The sequence below is a fragment of the Trachemys scripta genome, chromosome 1, assembly GCF_013100865.1.
Source record: "Trachemys scripta elegans isolate TJP31775 chromosome 1, CAS_Tse_1.0, whole genome shotgun sequence".
Taxonomy (NCBI): Eukaryota; Metazoa; Chordata; order Testudines; family Emydidae; genus Trachemys; species Trachemys scripta.
The window spans coordinates 81,088,923-81,110,266 of record NC_048298.1 but is presented as its reverse complement, the minus strand read 5'-3'; the positions used below and the strand labels follow the sequence as shown (position 1 = coordinate 81,110,266).

At 44.3% G+C, this 21,344-nt stretch overlaps 1 protein-coding gene across 5 annotated transcripts in view; it reads left to right on the top strand.

Annotated features, from left to right (window-relative positions):
* The window catches only part of NTN4 (netrin 4), a 151,879-nt gene that overhangs the window by 31,800 nt on the left and 98,735 nt on the right, over positions 1-21,344 (top strand). The window contains exons 1-2 of one of the 5 annotated variants that reach the window (XM_034773048.1): positions 8,589-9,307; positions 14,794-15,323. In XM_034773048.1, the coding sequence (XP_034628939.1) occupies positions 9,184-9,307; positions 14,794-15,323 (654 nt within the window). In that variant the 5' untranslated portion in view covers positions 8,589-9,183. Of the gene's footprint in view, positions 1-8,588; positions 9,308-14,793; positions 15,324-21,344 lie in introns of those variants that run through there. The other 4 variants (XM_034773038.1, XM_034773032.1, XM_034773057.1 and 1 more) reach the window with 4 other exon arrangements.

Below are 21,344 nucleotides of genomic sequence, written 5' to 3'. Positions count from 1 at the left end.
AGAAGCAGTTTCTCCTCCCTTGGTGTTCACACCTCAACTGCTAGCAGAGCACCTCACCCTCCCTGATTGAACTAACCTCGTTATCTCCATACTGATTTATACCTGCCTCTGGAGATTTCCATTACTTGCATCTGAAGAAGTGAGGTTCTTACCCACGAAAGCTTATGCTCCCAATACTTCTGTTAGTCTCAAAGGTGCCACAGGACCCTCTGTTGCTTTTTACAGATTCAGACTAACACAGCTACCCCTCTGATACTTGAAGAGTGGTAGTAATCCAGAAAGTGACTATGGAAAATGGTACCATCCTAACTGACCAAATAAATTCTCTGTGCTTACTCAGTCTTATTTGCTGGCCAAAATAAGACTTTATTCTTTTTGGTTTGGTTTTGGTTTATTTTACTTTTGCTGACCCTGCAGACCAACACAACTGAGAGACAGTGAGCTGGATTCTATTAAATTGAAAGACTGGGAACTGGGGCTAAGTCTTCCTATGAGCATGTACAGTGTCTAGCACATTTGAGGAATACTGCAATATTACAAAATAAAAATAGTCATGCAGAATGCAATGCCATCCACAGCCTCAGAAACCACCCTGACATCATCATCAAAGAGGCTGATAAAGGAGGTGCTGTTGTCATCATGAACAGGTCTGACTACCAGAAGGAGGCTGCCAGACAACTCTCCAATACCAAATTCTACAGGCCACTTTCCTCAGATTCCACTGAGGAATACACTAAGAAACTGCACCCAGGGCCAGCTCTAGGCACCAGCAAAACAAGCTGGTGCTTGGGGCGGCACATTTTTAGGGGCAGCATTCTGGCGCGGGCCATGCCGCCCCTAAAAATGTGCCCCAGCCGCCCTAACTCACCTCCGCTGCTGCCGCTCGCGCGCCGCTGCTCCCCCTCCCTCCCAGGCTCTCAAACCCGGGAGGGAAACAGCTGATTCGCGCACCACAGCCGCTCGGGATCTCCCCCTCCCTCCCGGGTTTGAGAGCCTGGGAGGGAGGGGGAGCAGCGGCATGCGAATCAGCTGTTTCGCGCGCCGCAGCCGCTCGGGATCTCCCCCTCCCTCCCAGGTTTGAGAGCCTGGGAGGGAGGGTGAGACCCCGAGTGGCCACGGCGCACGCGCAGCTTCTCCCTCTCCCTCCCTCCCTCCTAGGCTTGAGAGCCTGGGGGGAGGAGGCAGGGCTGGGGATTTGGGGAAGGGGCGGAGTTGAGGCGGGGCTGGGGGGTGGGGTAAGAAAAAAAACGGGGGGGGAGGGCGGCCAAAATAGTTTTTGCTTGGGGCAGCAAAAATCCTAGAGCCGGCCCTGACTGCACCATCTACTCAGGACACTCCCTACACTAACACAGGAACAAATCAACATAGCCTTAGAGCCCCGACTGGGGTTATTCTATCTACTACCCAAGATCCACAAACCTGGAAATCCTGGACGCCCCATCATCTCGGGCATTGGCACTCTCACTGAAGGACTGTCTGGATATGTGGACTCCCTACTCAGACCCTACGCCACCAGCACTCCCAGCTATCTCCGTGACACCACTGATTTCCTGAGAAAACTACAATGCATTGGTGAACTCCCAGAAAACACCATCCTAGCCACCATGGATGTAGAGGCTCTCTACACAAACATCCCACACACAGATGGAATACAAGCTGTCAGGAACAGTATCCCTGATGATGACACAGCACAACTTGTTGCTGAGCTCTGTGACTTTATCCTCACGCACAATTATTTCAAATTTGGTGACAATATATACCTCCAGACCAGTGGCACCGCTATGGGCACCCGCATGGCCCCACAATATGCCAACATTTTTATGGCTGACCTGGAACAACGCTTCCTCAGCTCTCATCCATTCATGCCCCTTCTCTACCTACGCTACATTGATGACATCTTCATCATCTGGACCCATGGGAAGGAGACCCTAGAAGAATTCCACCATGATTTCAACAGTTTCCACCCCACCATCAACCTCAGCCTGGACCAATCTACATGGGAGGTCCACTTCCTAGACACCACAGTACAAATAAGCAATGGCCACATTAACACCACCCTATACCGAAAACCCACCGACCGCTATGCCTACCTTCATGCCTCCAGCTTCCACCCCGGACACACCACACGATCCATTGTCTACAGCCAAGCGCTGAGGTACAACTGCATCTGCTCCAACCCCTCGGACAGAGACCAGCACCTACAAGATCTTCACCAGCATTCTCAAAACTACAATACCCACACAAGGAAATAAAGAAACAAATCAACAGAGCCAGATGTGTACCCAGAAGCCTCCTGCTACAAGACAGGCCCAAAAAAGAAACCAACAGAACTCCACTGGCCATCACCTACAGTCCTCAGCTCTCCAACGCATCATCAGTGATCGACAACCCATTTTGGACAATGATCCCTCACTTTCACAGACCTTGGGAAGCAGGCCAGTCCTCGCCCACAGAAAACCCGCCAACCTTAAGCATATTCTCATCAGCAACCATGCACCGCACCATAACAACTCTAACTCAGGAACCAACCCATGCAACAAACCTCGATGCCAGCTCTGCCCACATATCTACACCAGCAACACCATCACAGGACCTAACCAGATTAGCTACAACATCACCAGCTCATTGACCTGCACGTCCACCAATGTTATATGTGCCATCATGTGCCAGCAATGCCCCTCTGCTATGTACATTGGCCAAACTGGACAATCACTATGCAAGAGGATAAATGGACACAAGTCAGATATCAGGAATGGCAATATACAAAAACCTGTAGGAGAACACTTCAATCTCCCTGGCCACACAATATCAGATGTTAAGGTAGCCATCTTACAGCAAAAAAAACTTCAGGATCATACTCCACAGAGAAACTGCTGAGCTCCAGTTCATTTGCAAATTTGACACTATCAGATCAGGATTAAACAAAGACTGTGAATGGCTATCCAACTACAGAAGCAGTTTCTCCTCCCTTGATGTTCACACTTCAACTGCTAGCAGAGCACCTCACCCTCCCTTGTTGAACTAACCTCCTTATCTCCATACTGATTTATACCTGCCTCTGGAAATTTCCATTACTTGCGTCTGATGAAGTGGGCATTCACCCACGAAAGCTTATGCTCCAATACTTCTGTTAGTCTTAAAGGTGCCACAGGACCCTCTGTTGCAAAATAAAAATAGTAATCCTTCTTATGCATCATCAATAGAATTGTTTACTAAGTGCCATCCAGTTACATTTGTGCAAACCTATTAACAATAATTTAAATGAAATCTGACTGGCTGATGAAAATTCCAATCCTTAAATTATATCCAGGCATAGGTGCTGGAACTAGGGGTGCTGGGAATGGCTGCTGAAGCCCCCCCTCCCTCCCCCATCTTGAAGTGGTTTCCATCATATACAGGGTTTACAATTTGGTTCAATGGTTCACTGCACCCAAACTATACAAATTGTTCCAGCACCCCTGTACCCTCATCCTCAGTCAAATATGTCACTGTGACTTTCCACATATTTTTCAGTTTATTTTTTTTAATTTGGCAGCTTCTAGTGGTAGATTTTTAAAATCATTTCAGGGGTAGTAACTTATTGAAGTTGATTCCTTAAGTATTTTAAAAATAGACAGTGCTTGTGGTCCAAACCATCTACGTTAGTTCTTTGCTGCTTTTCCCAAGTTTGGGGACTATTTAAGCTTGATCTCTATGATCCACTTATGTTGAAGTGGGTGGGGTGTCGTAATATATGGAATCAGTCTGTCATAAACAGGAGGCATTTATTAAACACAACAACTGCTTACAGACTCAAACAAACAGACATCCACACAACTTGAAATTCAGTTTTGTCTCCTTTGTTTATCAGGAACCTGTCTGGAAATCTAAACAGTACATAGAGACATCAAGTGTTTAATAATACACTTCAAGTAAATATATTATTACAGAGAGATTCCAGGAGAGGCTGCTCTTGGGCTGGCCTTTTCCCTTCTAGATGTCCTCTGCTGCCGCCTAGCACTCTTGGAATTAATTGAGTCTAGACCCAACACTGACTACATATCCCTCTGATATTTCCTCTTTATATGACTTTTGCAGGACATTGATTTCAAAAGATGCCGCTCCCTGTACAGGACTGAGTGTCTCAGTCCTATACAGGGAATGGTATCTTTTAAAATCAATGTGGAGCAACTACACAGTTAAAGAAATGAGTATTGAAAATACAACCTTAGGTTAAAAAAACAAACAAACCACTATTCTTGATTCTGTATAATTAAAAAGTCTTCCTCTTTTTTATTTCAAGTCGGTCTCTGTCACTTTAACTGAAATAAGCAGTCACTCCTGTTACCAACATGGCCAGCAGGGTGCATATCACAGTTTGTCTAGCATATTATACCACCAATAATGTCCATTGCCATGTGTGAATCAATGACAAAATCATTAGATGTGGTCCTCTTAATGTCACAGAGAAGAAAAAACACAGGGAAAACACCTCTTATTTAGGATTCTGGCTTCCTTATGCATTAAAGGCCTGCCATGTACATTAATGACAACACTCTCATTAACTTCAGTCATGCAGGATCAGGCCCCCAAATAGCAACTTTCCATAGCTAGTAGTTGCATTACTCATTAGCACCCAAAAAAGGGTGGAGGTTATACTTTTAAATACAGAGGTGATTTTTTTTTTATTCCTGACATTTAGATCAATTTAAAAGGAGGATCAAATTAGCCAGTGATCAAATTAAGAGAGAAACTGTAATTGAAACCCTGGAAATGTTTCTTGTTTCATTGGTTTCTGGTTACTCTGACAGATTATGCAGTAGAACCATGTAAATTTCAAAGGTTTTTCCTTCCTTCCTAGAACTAATCTGCCATGATATAATTCATAGATTCTAAGACCAGAAGGAACTATTATGATCATGTAGTCTGACCTCCTGTATGCCACAGGTCATAGAGCCTCACCTGGTAATTCCTGAATCAAGTGTATAACTTCTGTTTAAACTAGAGCATAACATGTGGAGAGGTCTCCAGTCTTGATTTAAAGACTTAAAGTGATGGAAAATCCACCATGTGCTTAGGAAAGTGGTTCCAATGGTTAATCACCCTCACTGTTAGACAAATTTAGATGCAAATTTTGATCTTCAGCTTCCAACCATTTAATCTTGTTATGCCTTTTTCTGCTAAAGAGCCTCTACTATCAGAAATCTCTTCACCATGTAGCTACTTATAGCTCATTCATGAACAAGCTATTTCTTAACCTTCTCTTGGATAAACTAAGTAGATAGAGTTCTTAAATCTCTCACTGTAAGGCATGTTTTCCAGACCTTGAATCACTCTTGTAGCTCCTTTCTGAACCCTTTCTAGTTTTTCAACATTAGTAGAATGGAATAGATCTTTGAAGAGGAAATACACAAGTAGGATATCATTTGCCTGGACATTTGGGGTGGTGTAGTGGAAGAGGATAGTTGTGGTGTACTATGTTGAAAGCTGCAGACTATAGAGATGCTTTCTGGGCCCATCATTTATGGTGGAGGATGGGGGAATATTCTTGTAGCCCACCAGCCATGGCTTTTAACAAAATATGTATTTTTTCTTAAATAATTACCTTTTTAAGTTGCAATTTCTGATGTTCATTCTCAGCACAGGAGGGTTAAAAGAACCAGCGGGGAAAGCTTCTGAACAATCACTTTTTTTCCTTATCTGAATCTAACCTGGAAGGTGAGCATGTTGCAACTGTTATGAATTTTTTCAGCCTTTATTCTTTGCACTTTGAACTTGGATAACTTTATTTTAAAACAACTGCTCTCATATTTAGTATCAGGGGGTAGCCGTGTTAGTCTGTATCTACAAAAACAACAAAGAGTCTGGTGGCACCTTAAAGACTAACAGATTTATTTGGGCATAAGCTTTCGTGAGTAAAAACCTCACTTCTTTGGATGCATATTTAGATTACCTTTCACCTTCCCCCCCCCCAGATTAAAAAATGCTTTATAAATATCGCTCCATTGATCATAGATTTTATAATCCTCTCATGTGTATAGGCTATCAAAATGCCCTCTGAGAGTATCTAGTCCTGTTATAATCCATTATGGTTGTAGAACTGTACCATTTTCCCCCAGTATTCAATTATCTCTTTTCGGTAATACAAACTAGGCTGATAGCTTTTGAATATCTAATTTTCAGTGCAGATTTACATAACACAAGAGTAGGCTTCTCATTTCCACCGCTGATGTCATTTTCTTTAACCCTCAGTTAGACTTGTACAGTATGCATGTGTGTGTGTCTAGACAGGAACTCACTGTCCCATACCCACCAGGCTAATCTCTTGTGTGCTTACCACTTGATAGTTGCAGTGCTGTGCTGCAGACTGACTGTCACCTCTCTGAGAGGACAGGATCCAGACTTCTGTGTCTCATCCAACTGGTGGCTGCTGAGGAGACAGAAGGTCCTAATGATTTCTAGTTCACCCTTAGCAGAAGGGGAGGTGAAATGTGGGGGTGGAATGAAGGGAATCACATACAGGTGTATTATGATGAGCACTGTTTTATATTGTCACTCTGGTGTAGGGATTGTGACGAATGTGTGTGTGTTTCAGTGGTTTCCAAACTGGGGTTCGTGAACCCCTGGAGGTTTGTGAAATGTTACAGCGGGTTCTCGGAAAAAAATTCCCTAATGGCGGACAGAGCTGTCCCTAGGGACTCCCGGGCAGCACGGGGCCAGCAGCCTGGAGCCACTGGACTTCCACGAGCTAAGCAGGTCAAAGCAAGCCTATCTATCACACTGAGGAGATTTAAACTTCAAGACTCGGTATAAGAAATGGAAAGGGAGGTGGATATTTTTTGCTGTTTTTAAAATTAAATAGGCAGCTAGTATTGTTTGGGCTTTTTTTAATTATTATGAAGAACAAGTTTAAGCTTTGTTGTAATGTGAATTGTTTGCCTGGACTGCTCAAGACCTGAATGCTTGTGTAGGAGGAACTCTTTGACTTGGCTTCTTAAATACCTTCATGATGTTTCAGATCTGATACTCCTTGATGAAACATAGGAGCCTTGTCTTATAAAAGGCTTATTCAAAGTGATACAAGCTACAAAAGTGCGATATTGGAAGAGTGTCGCCATTTTCATAATGTAATAAAAATACTGTAATGATAAATAATAATAAATAATAAATAGTGTGTAATATGCATGTCATAAAAACAAATTTTATATTTCCCAGATCACTGCTTTTATAATTTATACTCAGATAAAGGAGAAAATCCCTGGAAATATTCATTTTTAGGAGGGGGTTCGTGAGACTTGACATTTTAGTGAAAGGGGTTCACAGGTTGTTGAAGTTTGGGAACCACTGGTGTGTTTAAAGCACAAGCAAGCAAATGGCTTTCAGGGCAGCACAGTCTCCAATCCAGCCCTCCTCCCTCCTTATGTCAAATAGGCCCCAGCGGTGTTCAGGTGGGAGCCTGGAAGTGAGTTGTCTCTGCTTCATGGGCCATTTGACACAAGGGATGTAGGACTAAAGAATGGCTGAGCTGTGGGGCTGGGGCTGAGGTGGGGGCAAGGGATAAGGGCTGGGAAGCAGGAGGGGTTGATTGGGAAGGGGGTGGCTGTGGCAATGGGGTGGCTGATCTGGATAGGAGAGGGAAATTGCTGGGGCAAAATGGCTGGAGGTAGCAATGACTGAAGGAAGGAAGGGAGGTCGGAAGGATAACTGAGCTGGAGACAGATGGTTGGGAGAGCTATTGGCTGAGAGGGAAGAAGGATAATGGGTGGCAGAGGGGATGGCTGGAAGGGGGAAGGGCAGGAGAGCTAGCTGGGCTGGGTGGGAAGCAGGGGGCTAGCTGGGCTGGAGGGGGAAGGGGAGAAGGGCTAGCTGGGCTGGAACGGGGAGAACAGGACTAGCTGGGCAGGGATCAGGGGGCTAGCTTGGCTGGAGGTGGGAGAACAGGAGGACTAGCTGGGCTGGAGGGTGAGAACAGGACTAGCTGGGTGGGGAGCGGGGGGCTAGCTGGGCTGGAGGGGGGAGGGGAGAAGGGCTAGCTGGGCTGGAGGGGGGAGAACAGGACTAGCTGGGCAGGGAGCAGGGGACTAGCTGGGCTGGAGAGGGCAGAACAGGACTAGCTGGGCAGGGAGCAGGGGGCTAGCTGGGCTGGAGTGGGGAGAACAGGGACTAGCTGGGCAGGGAGCAGGGGGCTAGCTGGGCTGGAGGGGGCAGAACAGGACTAGCTGGGCAGGGAGCAGGGGGCTAGCTGGGCTGGAGGGGGGAGGGGAGCAGGGGGCTAGCTGGGCTGGAGTGGGGAGAACAGGGACTAGCTGGGCAGGGAGCAGGGGGCTAGCTGGGCTGGACGGGGGAGAACAGGACTAGCTGGGCATGGAGCAGGGGGTTAGCTGGGCTGAGGGGGAGAACAGGAATAGCTGGGCGGGGCGGAGGGGCTGGAAGAAGCGCTGGTCGGAGCAGGACAGGGGAGGCTGGGGCAGTGGGGCTGGCCGCCCCCCCCCCCCCCAGTTGCTGTCCTGTCCATCTGACTGAGGAGGCTCTGAGCACGCTCGGGTCTGAGGCGGGCGAGCCCGTGCCCCCCGGAACGCTCCCGCCAGCAGCGGGCAGTCGGAGCTAGCCGCTCGCCCCCGGCCTGAGGGAGGCTGCTCCTGGGGACACAGGGAGGCGGGGTGGTAGCGGGCGCCGGTAGCTGCGCTGGAGGAGATGTGGCTGGGGGCGGTGTCAACCCCCAGCCCCCTGGAGCGGCAGCCAGTCTCTTCGCGCTGGCTGGCTCCGTGCTCCCGCTGCAGTACGGCGAGGCTGCAGCCTGCGGAGCCAGGGGCTGTCAACGGAGGGGATAGCCAGCGCGGGAGGGGGCCCGGGCGCCACAGACACAGAGATCGGGACCGATGCAATAAAATGCACCTCCTGCAAGTGCCCCTTAGGAGGAAGCAGCCGCAGGAGGCGGCGGCGGCCGGGAAGTGAAAGGTCGGGAGAGTTCGGCTTGCCATGCCCTGCACGGGAGCAGCAGGAGCCCGGCGGGTCCCCGCGGGGAAGTGAAATGTTCTCAGCGAGGCACGCGGCTCCCCGGGGGCTGGAGGAGCCACCAGCTGTCCCGCGATGTCACTCCCCGGGGGAGACTCGGGGGCTGGAGCCTCCCTCCTGCCCTTAGCACGCCAGTGAGTGGCGAATGAATGACCTGCCGGGAAGGATTTGCTCTGGAGAACCTTCTTCATGTGCAGAAGAGATTCCAGGCTCCTGGTCCTCCTCCTTGATTCATGCACTTTGACCAGGAGTTTGGCCATGGAGAGCTGGGTCTGGCTCATTGCACTTCTGGGCTGCTCTGCTGTAGCTGCAGGTGGGTCTTGATGTATTTTCATTCCTTCTAAACCTTCTCCCCCATCCTTAACCTCTAGAAAGGAATAAAGCTGCTGGGGAACACAGTTTCAGACTATGAAATCGCTTCATATTCCCTATCTTCCTCCTTCTACAGCAGTATATGTAAGCCGCTGGTTAAGGGCAGTATTTACCCTTAACGATCAAAGTTTATCTTTCTAGCCCGATTATCATTTTCAGAACGAACAAAGAAGAGTTTTACTTGCAATGTACACCACCGTGTATATGAACAGACACTCTTAGACTTTTCCTGTACAGGTTTCGGATCTCAGTGTTCCTTAGCCGCCTCTCAAGGAAAAGATGTAACATTCGCTTTTTTAAAAAAAAATGTGATCGGCTCTTTAACAAGTTCATAAGAGAGTGTGAAAAGTCAAGTGGAATGGGAGAGCCAGGGAAGACATCAGGAAGGCGCAGTTCGTCCAAGAAAGAAAGATGACAATGTAGCATACTGGTGAATGCCATTAAGTTGCTTTTTTAACCTCAGCCCTTTTTCTGCATATGGATACAGGGAACAGGAGCTTCCTTAGCAGGAAAGAGAATAACGAGCTTGGATTATTTTAGCTATAGCTGGAATGGCCTCTAAAGGGAAAAAGTGCCTCTTCTATGGTCAGGAACAGTCAGTGTTTCTGAGAAGTGTGCATTCACACCTGAGGTTCTTTTGTTTGGGTTTTTATTGATTCCTCAGAAAGGGGTCCTCAAACAGTAAAATGTTCTATGTTCAAGTCACCTTTCTCTCTCTTTTTCACTTTCCTTTCCCACTAGTTCCTGGACATACTATGGGCGTATTTCCCAAGTCAGTTCTCGTTTTCCCAGAATTTATTTTCAGGAATGCAAATTAAATTCCATATGGGGCAGCTTGTCACACTGCTTCCCATCCAACACTGCAGACGCACACCAGCAGTCTTGTGTCCATCTCCTCAGCCTCAGCAGTAAGGGGAGTTTTCAACGGCTAAATACTGTAGGTACAGACTGGCTAAGCAACATCTTAGAGGGGACATGGTGACTGTCTGGAATAGTTTGGAGAGGGATATAACTAGGAGGTAATGAGAATGAAAGTGAAAAAAGGAATATTTAAACAAAACAGCAAGAAAAGCTTCTTGACACTGAAAGTTTAGGAAGCTCACCATGTGAGACAGCCAGAATTAGACTGGGCAAAGCACCAAACAGTCCATTGTAGCTGCCCTGGTAGGCGATGGAGTGGGTGTCCTGATAAGTGTTTTCCAGCTATAATTTCTATGAGCTATCCCTTTATCACATCTGACTCTGAGGGAAAAGTCAGACACGTGCATTCTTTCTGAAGTAACTGCTACTTCAAGTTTATGCACAAGCAAAGCAATCTAAAGATCTCAAATAAGATAAACATGCCTGGACTTTACTGACCCTTAGCACTGACACTGCAAAGTGCCTACGCTCATGTTGCTCATAGCACCTTTACATGAAGTAAAGATAAGATAGCTTTCATTCACTCCCTTTGGCTGACTTATTTATTTAGAAGCTCCTTGGTATCTGGTTAGCATATAGTACAACAGTGTATCACTGAGATTGTTCCTTACTGCTTAGTCTGAGTCTTACCAGCTAAGATCTACAAGATAATGTAGCTCTAACAATCTTGGGCTTGGTCTACACTACCCCCCCCAATTCGAACTAAGGTACGCAACTTCAGCTACGTGAATAACGTAGCTGAAGTCGAAGTACCTTAGTTCGAACTTACCTTGGTCCACACGCGGCAGGCAGGCTCCCCCGTCGACTCCGCGGTACTCCTCTCGCCGAGCTGGAGTACCGCAGTCGACGGCAAGCACTTCCGGGTTCGACTTATCGCGTCCAGACTAGACGCGATAAGTCGAACCCAGAACTTCGATTTCCAGCCGTCGAACTAGCTGGTAAGTGTAGCCAAGGCCTTGGTGTCAGTTATCCTCGTGGTGTGGGAACCATTACTTCAGTATTGGAGGGGAGTGAGAAAAGCAGAATTCACAATGTAGTAAATAAAGTTTTTAGTCATGCTTATAATTATCTTTACAGTACTGATGGCAAAACTAGCACACAGATAAACCAAAGCTTTAAACCCCTTTCCTACCCTTGCCAAATGTATTTAATATAATAAACACTTTGTACTTAACAAGGATCTCAAAACACTTCACAATTAGGCTTTAATATTGTGTTATATAAACTGTTTATATGTTTTCTTGGAATGTTTTCAAGCCATGGGCTGATTTTCTTTTTGAACAAACCGCATTATCAGCTTGTTATAGAAAAATCATATAATCAATTGCAAGGGCGTAAGTGAAATGTTACTAGGCATGTGTGTCAACTGAAAAAATGCTTAAACAGGAAGCATATGTTAGGCCTGGATATTTTACAGGTGAGTCATGGTGTACCTTGTGTGCTCTTGTCCATTACTAAAGATTGCTGTTCAGTGGTATGCACAGTATATAGAGTATGAAATAGCATATGGTTAAGCATAACCATTAAGGGGTATGGAGACGCACCTCTTTCTGGTAATGGAAGAGCTGACGTGAGTTTGTGGCTGACAGTGTGAAAATCTTTATGCTCCAGTCTGTCAATTTTGCTGTATTCTTGTGGTAAACAGCAGTAAGCCAGAAAACTGTCACATCTCACAAATTGCAGCACTCTGCATCCATCATTCTAATTTTTTTCATTTGAAAAAAAAAACCCTCCTATTATTCAAAGGTTTTGTTTTTTCCCCCAATATAAGAGGCAATGGCTTGTGAATTCCAACAGCCTGAACCTGTCCCCATTGACTCCAGTGGGAGCAGGATCCACTCCCAAATGAGGAATGAAAACTATGGGCCTGATTCAAAGCCCCTGGGAGTATAGAAATAAGGCTTTGATGCTAACAGGTGCTAACCACTTCTGAGTATCCTCACCTCCCATGGACTTTAATGGGAGTTGTGTGCTCAGCACGTCATGGACGAGCTCTGCAGGACAGAGCCCTGAAGAGACAGGCCTACCAAAGGACTACAGAAAGTGTTTTATTTACTTTAATCCATTTGTCAATTTAAGTATAATGCTTTTGCATCTGAATAGTTACTGTAAGATCCTTGGGGCAGAACTTATAGGTGAAATCCTGGCTCCACTGGAATTCCCATTGACTTTAGCAGGGCAATGATTTTAGTCCACGTTTTCCTCTATATACTATACAATATTGAGCACAAAGATAGCACTTGATCAATATGGGTACTCATTAAAAATCGTATTGGAGTCCTGACTGAGAACTGACATATTTATTTCTTCACAAGAGTGCTTGCTATTAGAGGTAGTAATTTTAAATGTAATGGTGGAGGGTGCTACCGTAAACGTTCACCTGTTTATTTAACAGGTAACTTCACTACAATAATGTAGCTAAAGAATCCAAAAAAGCAGCCATCACATAAATTAAGTCAGCCCATGGTAAGCCTAATTGATAACGCACATGGTAAAATACTTACTTCCCTATCTCTCAGGAGAGCTGTGTCCATTAGTTTATGTTTGGTCAGTGCTTTGAAAAGGATCTCTATAAGGGATAAGTGTTGTTCTGTAAATTTTACAGTTGTATTTATTCACTGTTATGGGCATAAGTGTATTTTGTAAATGTGAGCTGAGACTGTCTTATTTTAGTTCTTGCCTGCAACTGTCCTTTTTAGTGCACTTAATTTCTTATCCCTGTAGGGGATACATTATTTCACAGAGTATTTTGGTCATTAAAATCTTTCCAAGATATTTTTAGCCAATGCAATCTGCCCATTTGTAAGTGCTTTATAAACAATGTTCCACAGCTTTTCTGAGTAATCTGTATAAAAAACTTGCATAGATCCTTGGTATTAGAAATGGGGGTGAGGGAAAATTTATCAGATCATTAAATCTACCCCTCTGCTAATGCAGGATAGAACTCCAGTGCAACTAATATATACCAAAGCTGAATAACAGTAATAGCCCCCAGATAGAGGATGTATTGGATAGTAAACCAAAATGACACTTGAACTTAGCAAAAAGACCAAGAAGAAACCATAATCGTTAATGCATAAAGCTTATTGTGTTTGTTTGGCCCAGTGATAAAGAACACATTATGCACCTCAAATATTTTGGCATGCCCATTTTCAAGTCATCAGAGCTGTTTTGTTTATTTTTTTTTAAGTTAAATGGCTATGGGTCATAAAATACAATCTAGTTCCTGACTGACTGTCAGCTTCATTAATAGGTGGAAAGTTTATAATAAAAATTACTAAACCATGACTGTAACTTTGCTAAAGATTTCATACTGAACCCCTGTGGTGATTTTATTTTCCGTGTAGACACTGTAATTGCATGAGTTTTAAATCAACAAGACTTCTAGACAAACCTGAACAAAAACCACGTAGACTAAATTACAGGGCAACTTGCCAGCACCATTTCAACAGTGGAATTTTTTCTTTACACACCATTAGTGACAAACTTCCAAAATATGAACCAGTGTACCGGCTAAATCCTGACCTCTGCAGCACCTGGGGAGGGGATGCTTCAGTGTTCCTACTATGCAAACAACCTCCAGGCTCAGTAGGAATACTGAAGCACCTTGCTTGAATATCCCTCCACAACTCGCCTTCCTGTCTCCTACCCAGAACTCAGCTATCTCATCTGCCCAGTAAGCCCTAGCACCACCCAACCTCCACGCTACTTACTGCTTTCTTCATGGCCTCCTCCCTGTCCTGTGATGGGATGGGTCTCTTTCTGGGGTCTTGAGGAGAGGGGTTGTATGGCCATACCCTGAGATACCAATATATCTTTGTGGGTATTCAGACAGGGTCACTGCCCCACTTCAAATCCTCAGGGTTTTCTGGGATAGCTCAGGAAGCAGCTTGGTTTCCCCTAACACAGGACAGCAAGAGAAGGGAATATTCCCTTTCCCAACTGAGGTGGCTGCCCTACCAGGGAGTGCTCCATAATGCTTATTGTAGTAACTAAAAAACCCTCAAGGTTCCCTAGAAACTACCCAATAGGACTTTTTCCTGCATGTGGTTTCCAGGGAACCCTGGAGCGTTCCTTATCTACCACACTAAGCCTTAGGCGGCATCTACTGCCCCTGGGTTTAATGTAGCATCCACTGCAGAGGGAGAGGGAGCTAGGCTGAGGCAAAGGGGCTGTAGGGCTGTTGTAAATGCCCCTCAGTGGAATAGCCAGGGGCATTTTGGGACCAGGAGGAAGTATGGCTGGGGCAGGCCTGTGCTCCAGGTGTTCTCTGGCCACTGAAACAGATGCAGTCCTGAGGGCTGCCCTAGTCTGCAGCAGTTCCCTTCAGCCCCTGACTCTGGGCTTCTCTTCTTGATCTCTGTGTTGGCCAGTGCAGGATTTAGCTACACTTGTGTGAAGGTTACACAGGGAGCTGTTTCACATGGTAACCTGAATGCAGGCGTCTGAGAGCAATGCCGTTAAAGATCAATTGCTTTAGATTAACACATACTTTCCTTCACCTAGGACTGAGCAGTGTTGTTGGAGTTGGGTCCCATTGCGAAAAAGCATGCAACCCTCGAATGGGAAACCTAGCCCATGGACGAAGATTGTGGACAGATACCACATGTGGACGCAACTCCACCGAGTTTTACTGTTCATATAGTGAGAATGCGGACCTGACATGCAAGCAGCCCAAGTGTGACAAATGCAATGCTGCTCACACCCATCTGGCTCACCTGCCCTCTGCAATGGCCGACTCTTCCTTCCGATTGCCTCGCACATGGTGGCAGTCAGCTGAGGATGTGCACAAGGAGAGGATCCAGCTGGATTTGGAAGCTGAGTTTTACTTTACTCACATAATCATGGTGTTTAAGTCACCAAGGCCAGCAGCCATGGTTCTGGAGCGGTCCCAGGATTTTGGGAAAACATGGAAGCCTTACAAGTATTTTTCCACTAACTGTTCGGCAACTTTTGGCCTAGAGGATGATGTGACAAAGAAAGGAGCAATTTGCACTTCAAGATATTCAAGTCCCTTTCCTTGCACTGGGGGAGAGGTAAGTTCACTGGCATTTTAAAGGGATGTTTTACTGTCAAGTAAATGTTGGCCCTGAATTCAGTCTCCTTATAACCTTTGCTCCAGAATTTATATTTCTCATCTTACAGTGCCACTGTCAACTTGAAATCTAGTTAATTTCAAGAAATGAGTTAAAAGTAGTTGCAAGTACTACATCTGTGTGGTTTTACAATCACATTTTCCTACTTTTAAAAATGTTTCTCTCTCCCCTGTTGCTTTGTGAAAGACCCACACAAGCAACAGGTGAATTGACTATACTGGAAAAATGTTGAAACTGGTACACACACACACAAAGATATTGTTAATTTCAGAAAGTAAACAAATGTGATGGAAGGAGAAAACAGAAAAATATTTTTCTCCATTCTCTTTCAGTTCTAGTAATTTTAAATGTTACTTGTAACAAAAGGTCAAAATTTGACAGAAATGGGGTTATTTTTCAACTGATGGTGTCCATGTCCCTGTTAAATAACTACCACTGTCACCAACAAATTAAAGTAAAATAAACCAAAAAGAGACACTGCTTACGTTGACCCAATAATTTTTCTGTAATTCTGTGGAAGAAGGACATACTAGTTAATTAAGAAACCCCACTCCCTCGTACATGCTATGTGCATGGACGCTAATATGAAAAAAAGAGGTAAACAAAAGAAAAATAGAAGGGAAAAATCACATTTGCTAAAAGAAAAATGGCAATATTGAAAAGAGGTTATTTTATACATTATAAACAACAGAAAATAAAGAACATATAGATCTGCTACACGATGCATTGTTTTGCTTTTTTGCTTACACTGATAATTCAACTAGTTTTCTGAGAGATTCCCTCTAATGAAACCCTAATACAGAAATTAAGATCTGTTGTGTTGCTATCTCTGGGTTTACACTTTCGTTAGTGGTGAGGTATCCTCGGTGGACTGTTGGTAAAATCTGCTCCCTCTAGTGGTCTTTCAAGAGGTAGATGATCAGTTTACAGTGCTTTTCAGATGTGTTTTGTTTGTTAAATCAAACTTTTGGTTTTCCTTTGGAATAAAATAGAGAATGGGGTGAGTTATTAACAAAAAGAAAATTCAGTTTTATTCTGTTAGACTGTGCTGATTATTTTCTTTGAAGTTAGGCTCCCCATGCCATCGTGCTGGGGATCAATATACATCTCCAAATAAATAAGGGCTTGTCTACACTACAAAGGCTTTGTTGGTAAAGCTATGCCAGCAGAGCCCTCTAGTGTATATACAGCGTATACAATAGAAGGAGTTTTTCCGCTGGCATAGTAACACCACTTCCCTGATGACACTAGTTATGTCAACAGAAGCACTCATGTTGGCATAGTTGCATCTACACTGGGGTTTTTACCAACATAGCTATGTCAGCTGGTGGTATGATTTTTCCTCCCACACTTCTAGCCAACTTACCTATGCTGGCAAAACTTTGTGGTGTAGACTAAGCCTTAGTAAATCATCTGTTGATATACAGAATTCTCACAAAAACGAGGAGTCCTTGTGGCATCTTAGAGACTTAACAAATTTATTTGGGCACAGTTTTCCACCCCCATCCCAGCAGTTTAATGATTCAGTTCATAGACATTTAGGGCCAAATTTCCACTCTTGGATATGTTCATGGAATTCACACTGAATTCAGTGAGAATTTTGCCCTGAGATAGCCATACGTGGTTCTCACTGAATTCAGTGAAAATCACATATAGATATCCCAGTGTAAAACCTGACCTTTAAATGAAAAGATCAGATATGAATAAATTAAGTTGTGATTTAATTTCCCTCAAATTTTGCATCCAAAGGGAGGATGCTTTGTACAGTTTTTCAGTTTTTGTTTGTTTTCTTCACAGAAGAATATGTTAGCTCCATAGCAGGGCTTTGACAGTGTTTTAATTTAAAGGGCTAGACCCTCAGCTGGCACACATCAGTGTTCCATTATGCCTGTTTACCCCAACTGAGGATCCAACCCACAGTCTGAAAGCAATTGCCTTGCTAAAGGGTCATAAGGATTGTCACTGTTAAAAATTAACAATACACGTGAAGAGTCAAACCATATCAGCCATCACTGGAGTTATTCAGTTAGCTTTCTCCAGGATTGGGCCCTGGTTTGGTTAAGAAAGGAGTAAGGAGTACCTGTCCAAAGGAATACATAAGTCTATTCACTAAAATGCACCCTTCTATGTAAAAAGTCATGGGAGGGCAGCAGCTGTTCTGGTCTAGAGAGAAACTTTTAAGTGCATTCTTTTCATTGAAGGAATGAAAGCCTCTAGGCTCACTGAAGAGGCCGGTGTCCTTAGCAGTTACTTTATTAATCCAATAAAGGGTTAAAATAAGGGGACGACAAGGGAAAACCGCTTCCTACTTCCCGTTCCCCCCATGCTGGGGTTGGGACTCACTAAACAAGGGGATCTGTAATAGAAGTAGCAGGAGGTGCCAGGCTGAGGAGTTTCTTAGGCTCTCCACCAGTTGTATGCCATCTCCATAAGGTTATGTAATGCCACTTTACCATGTAATGTTGAGCCCTATGACAATAGCTACACCAGGATTGGTGACCACTCCCTCTCTAGTTTGATCACAGAAGAGTGTGATTTGTGTGTCCTCATTCACACGATTCCTTGGTAACCTTTCTACAGGTGATGCTCAGAGAGAAGAAATTCAGCCCTGACTTGGGTTTGCAAAGAGTGTAAACCAGGGCAGGATTTGGCTCATCCGAGGTTGATTCTGAAGCTACTATTTGTGTATACAGTTCCCACTGAAGTCATCCCAGTAAAGTGTGTCCACCTAGAGGTGTGCAAATACAGGCCGAGTCAGTCTGCATGCGAGTCAGTGGCATTTCTGCATGTGCAGCAGCTAAAGGATTGATAGCTCCCTGAGTGGACACAAAATTTGTATCTGCATCCAATCCGCAATCCGCTAACGTGGTCCGCAGATATCTGCAGGTTTGCTGGGCTCTGAACATAAAATTTGGATCCGCATCCATCTGCAAATATGGTCAGACATCTGCAGATATAAAGTAGATATCCGCAAATTTGCAGGGCTCTAAGGATTGAGACGCCTACAAGTAGAAATCAGCAAATACCTTAGGTAAGGGGAGGAATTCAGTGTTATTCAGTGTATTCCAGGTAGCATGCTACAAAGCAATCCATTCACAGAATGGCCTTATTGTTGCAGTGTCTAATATGTTGGCTTCATTTTATTGTAGTTTGTGATAATTGCAAAGAAAGGAGACCTCCAATTCCAAATTGTCTTATTATTTCATATTTTAAAACAAATGTTGAGTCGAAGGGACTGGAGCCCTAAATCATTTGGGAGTTTATGCATATGGCACACTTCAGTTCCCTGCATTTAAACATCACTTGTATTTACGTGCAAAGTAATAACAGCGACTCTCTGGCAACCAGATGGCAAGCATGCATGCTTAGCATAGATCACATTTAATTTATTACAGCGTGCTACATTCCAGCAATTACTTCTAACTGCCAATAGCAATGTGTATCTCACCTAAAGCAATACCAGAGTTTTGTGTGCTGTTTTGAATTATGCACTGCTGACTCCCACTAATTGTAGCACCTAATTTCAGACATATGGAAACAGTTTCAGTTGAAACAGTAGTTTCAATATGCAGCCATCTTAAAATATCTAGCTTGAAAGGGTATTATTTAATTGCAGCTAAGTTGGCCCAGTATTCTTTAAAACATCAATATAAACTCTGAACTGCTCACAGGTCTCTTTAATATAAAGCAACTACTGTATAGCATGACAGCCAACTGCGCACAAGCCTCTTGGAGCACCACTTGAAAAAGTTTCAGTATCATATATAAAACGAGGTACAAAAACACAGGCTGTGTGTGCCTGTATAAAAGCAGTATGGTCTAAACGTAAAAAGAAAGGGAATGGAAGTCAAAGTACCTGGGTTCTGTTTGTGACTTTATCACTGACAGATGTGACCTTGAACAAGTTATTTGGGCCAAACGGTTAAAAGTGGCCTTTGATTCTGAGTGTGGCACCTCATATCCTGAGACCTGGTGTAGAGCAGAGATTGGAACTTGGGTCTTCCAGATGATTGTGTGTAACAACTAGGCCATAGGCATTCGCATGTTCTCACTGGCTCAACGACTAAAATGGAACAGCTTCTGCAGGAGAGCTTGGGTGCGCCACCTCAGGTGCTCCACCTCAGGCTAAACAAGTGGTTAAGGCACTTCTGTAGGTGGTGCAAGACCTGTGTTCAAGTTGCTGCCCTACTTCAGGCAGAGTAAGGATTAGAATGTGGGATTTCCCACATCTGAGATCAGGGCTCTAACCTGTGGGCTATGGAATAAGAGGGGGCTGTACCATCATCTCATTTTCAATGAGAAAAGCTGTCTAACTTCTAAAAGGTGTCTAACTCCAGGAGAGGGTTCTTGGCTGTGAATCTCAAGTGGAGTGCACAGGTAGGTAACTCCCAACCTAACTCCCTTTGACAGGTGAAACTTAAGCCCCTCCATCCCCCACTCCCTACCCCTTTCCTAGCCATTTCCTACTGGGTAACTTAGGTGGCTCCCTGCTCAATGAGCTGGCTTTTGTGACTCCCATTCTTAGGTGCCTAACTCTCCAGTCCCCATGCATTGTATAAGGAGCCTACACACCTAATTTAGGGCTGAAGATTCCAATGGGCAGCAGGGTGCCTAAAATTGGTCATGCCAATACTGAGCCTAAGATCTCTTTGTGGATCTAGCCTTTAATAACTAGAAGAAACAGTAATTTGAGATACTGTGTAAGAAGAGCTTGCCTGAAAGTGGTATAATCAATACACTTTTCAGCCCTAGATTCAGAAAATAGAAACAAGTAAGCAGTACAGGGAAGGGGTCAGTGAGAGGCTAGATAGAGAGGAGAATCAGGATCGGGCCTGGCCCAAATGGATTAGCAGATGGGTCCTGCCATGAGGAGCTTACAGTTTAACTGAAGATTCTGTGCACTTCCATGCTACGTAAATAAAAGATTGTGTTTTTACACTATACTTTTTATACAAGTGAAAGCCTATTCCAAGCCAATGTCCTGAGTATAAGCCAGAAGTGGCTTTAGCAACTCAAACCTTTGCACGCTTATTGAATGCTCCTTTTTAAAGCGACTCAATGAATTAATTAGGGCCAAAATACAGATTTTTTTTAAAGACAAGGCTTTATGAATAAAAATTGGACTAGTAACAGGCCTATCCTGATTCTTATGTCAGAAAATGTCCCTTATTTGCATCTTTACCTTGATGCTGATTTTCAGAGATTTATGACACCACAAGAGGCAAAATGCCAAGTCCGTAGGTTCATTTTTAAGGCACAAAGCTCAACATTTATGGAGAAATAAGAGAGATGGAATTGGCCCTGGGAGCTGCTTTTGATCTTTTTCTTTAATAGAGCAGCTTTGTGTTTCCCTTTCTGGCACTGTGACTGGGAACTGAGCACAGGGATGTTGAAAAAGTAACAGGGCTATGCTAAGAAAAGAAGGCTAGGTAATGGATGAAGCTTCATTCTTGTTCCAACCCCTCTCCCAGTCTCTTCTCTGGGTAAGTCTTGGGATCCTCGAATGTGTCTACTTGTCTTCCAGAGTGGAACACAAACACTTCCAGCCCTGTACTCTAATACACCCCAACTAACACAGCCTATCAGCCTTGCCACCAGTCCCTGATCTCCCTGATTTTGCAGCTTGCTCATTTCATTTCCACAATTGCATCCTCTGCTGATCTCATTCTAAGTCTCATGATTGTTCTCTTCCTATGTGTCTCTCCTCCTCTTGCTCACTTTCTATTCTGGCAATTGCAAAATCACTGGATCTAATTCTCCACTACTTTGCATCTTGTCAATTTATTTTCATCCACTCTGGAGAGACAAGGGTGGGACACTAGGGAACAAGCTGGAGAATGAGAGATGAGATGGGAGCAGGAGAGGGCAAAGTGGAGGTAAAATAAAGCTGGTGAACATTTTTTCATTGAGAAGCAAAGGTAAATGGCTTTTAATCAAAAGTGAAAACTGTCATAGAATTTT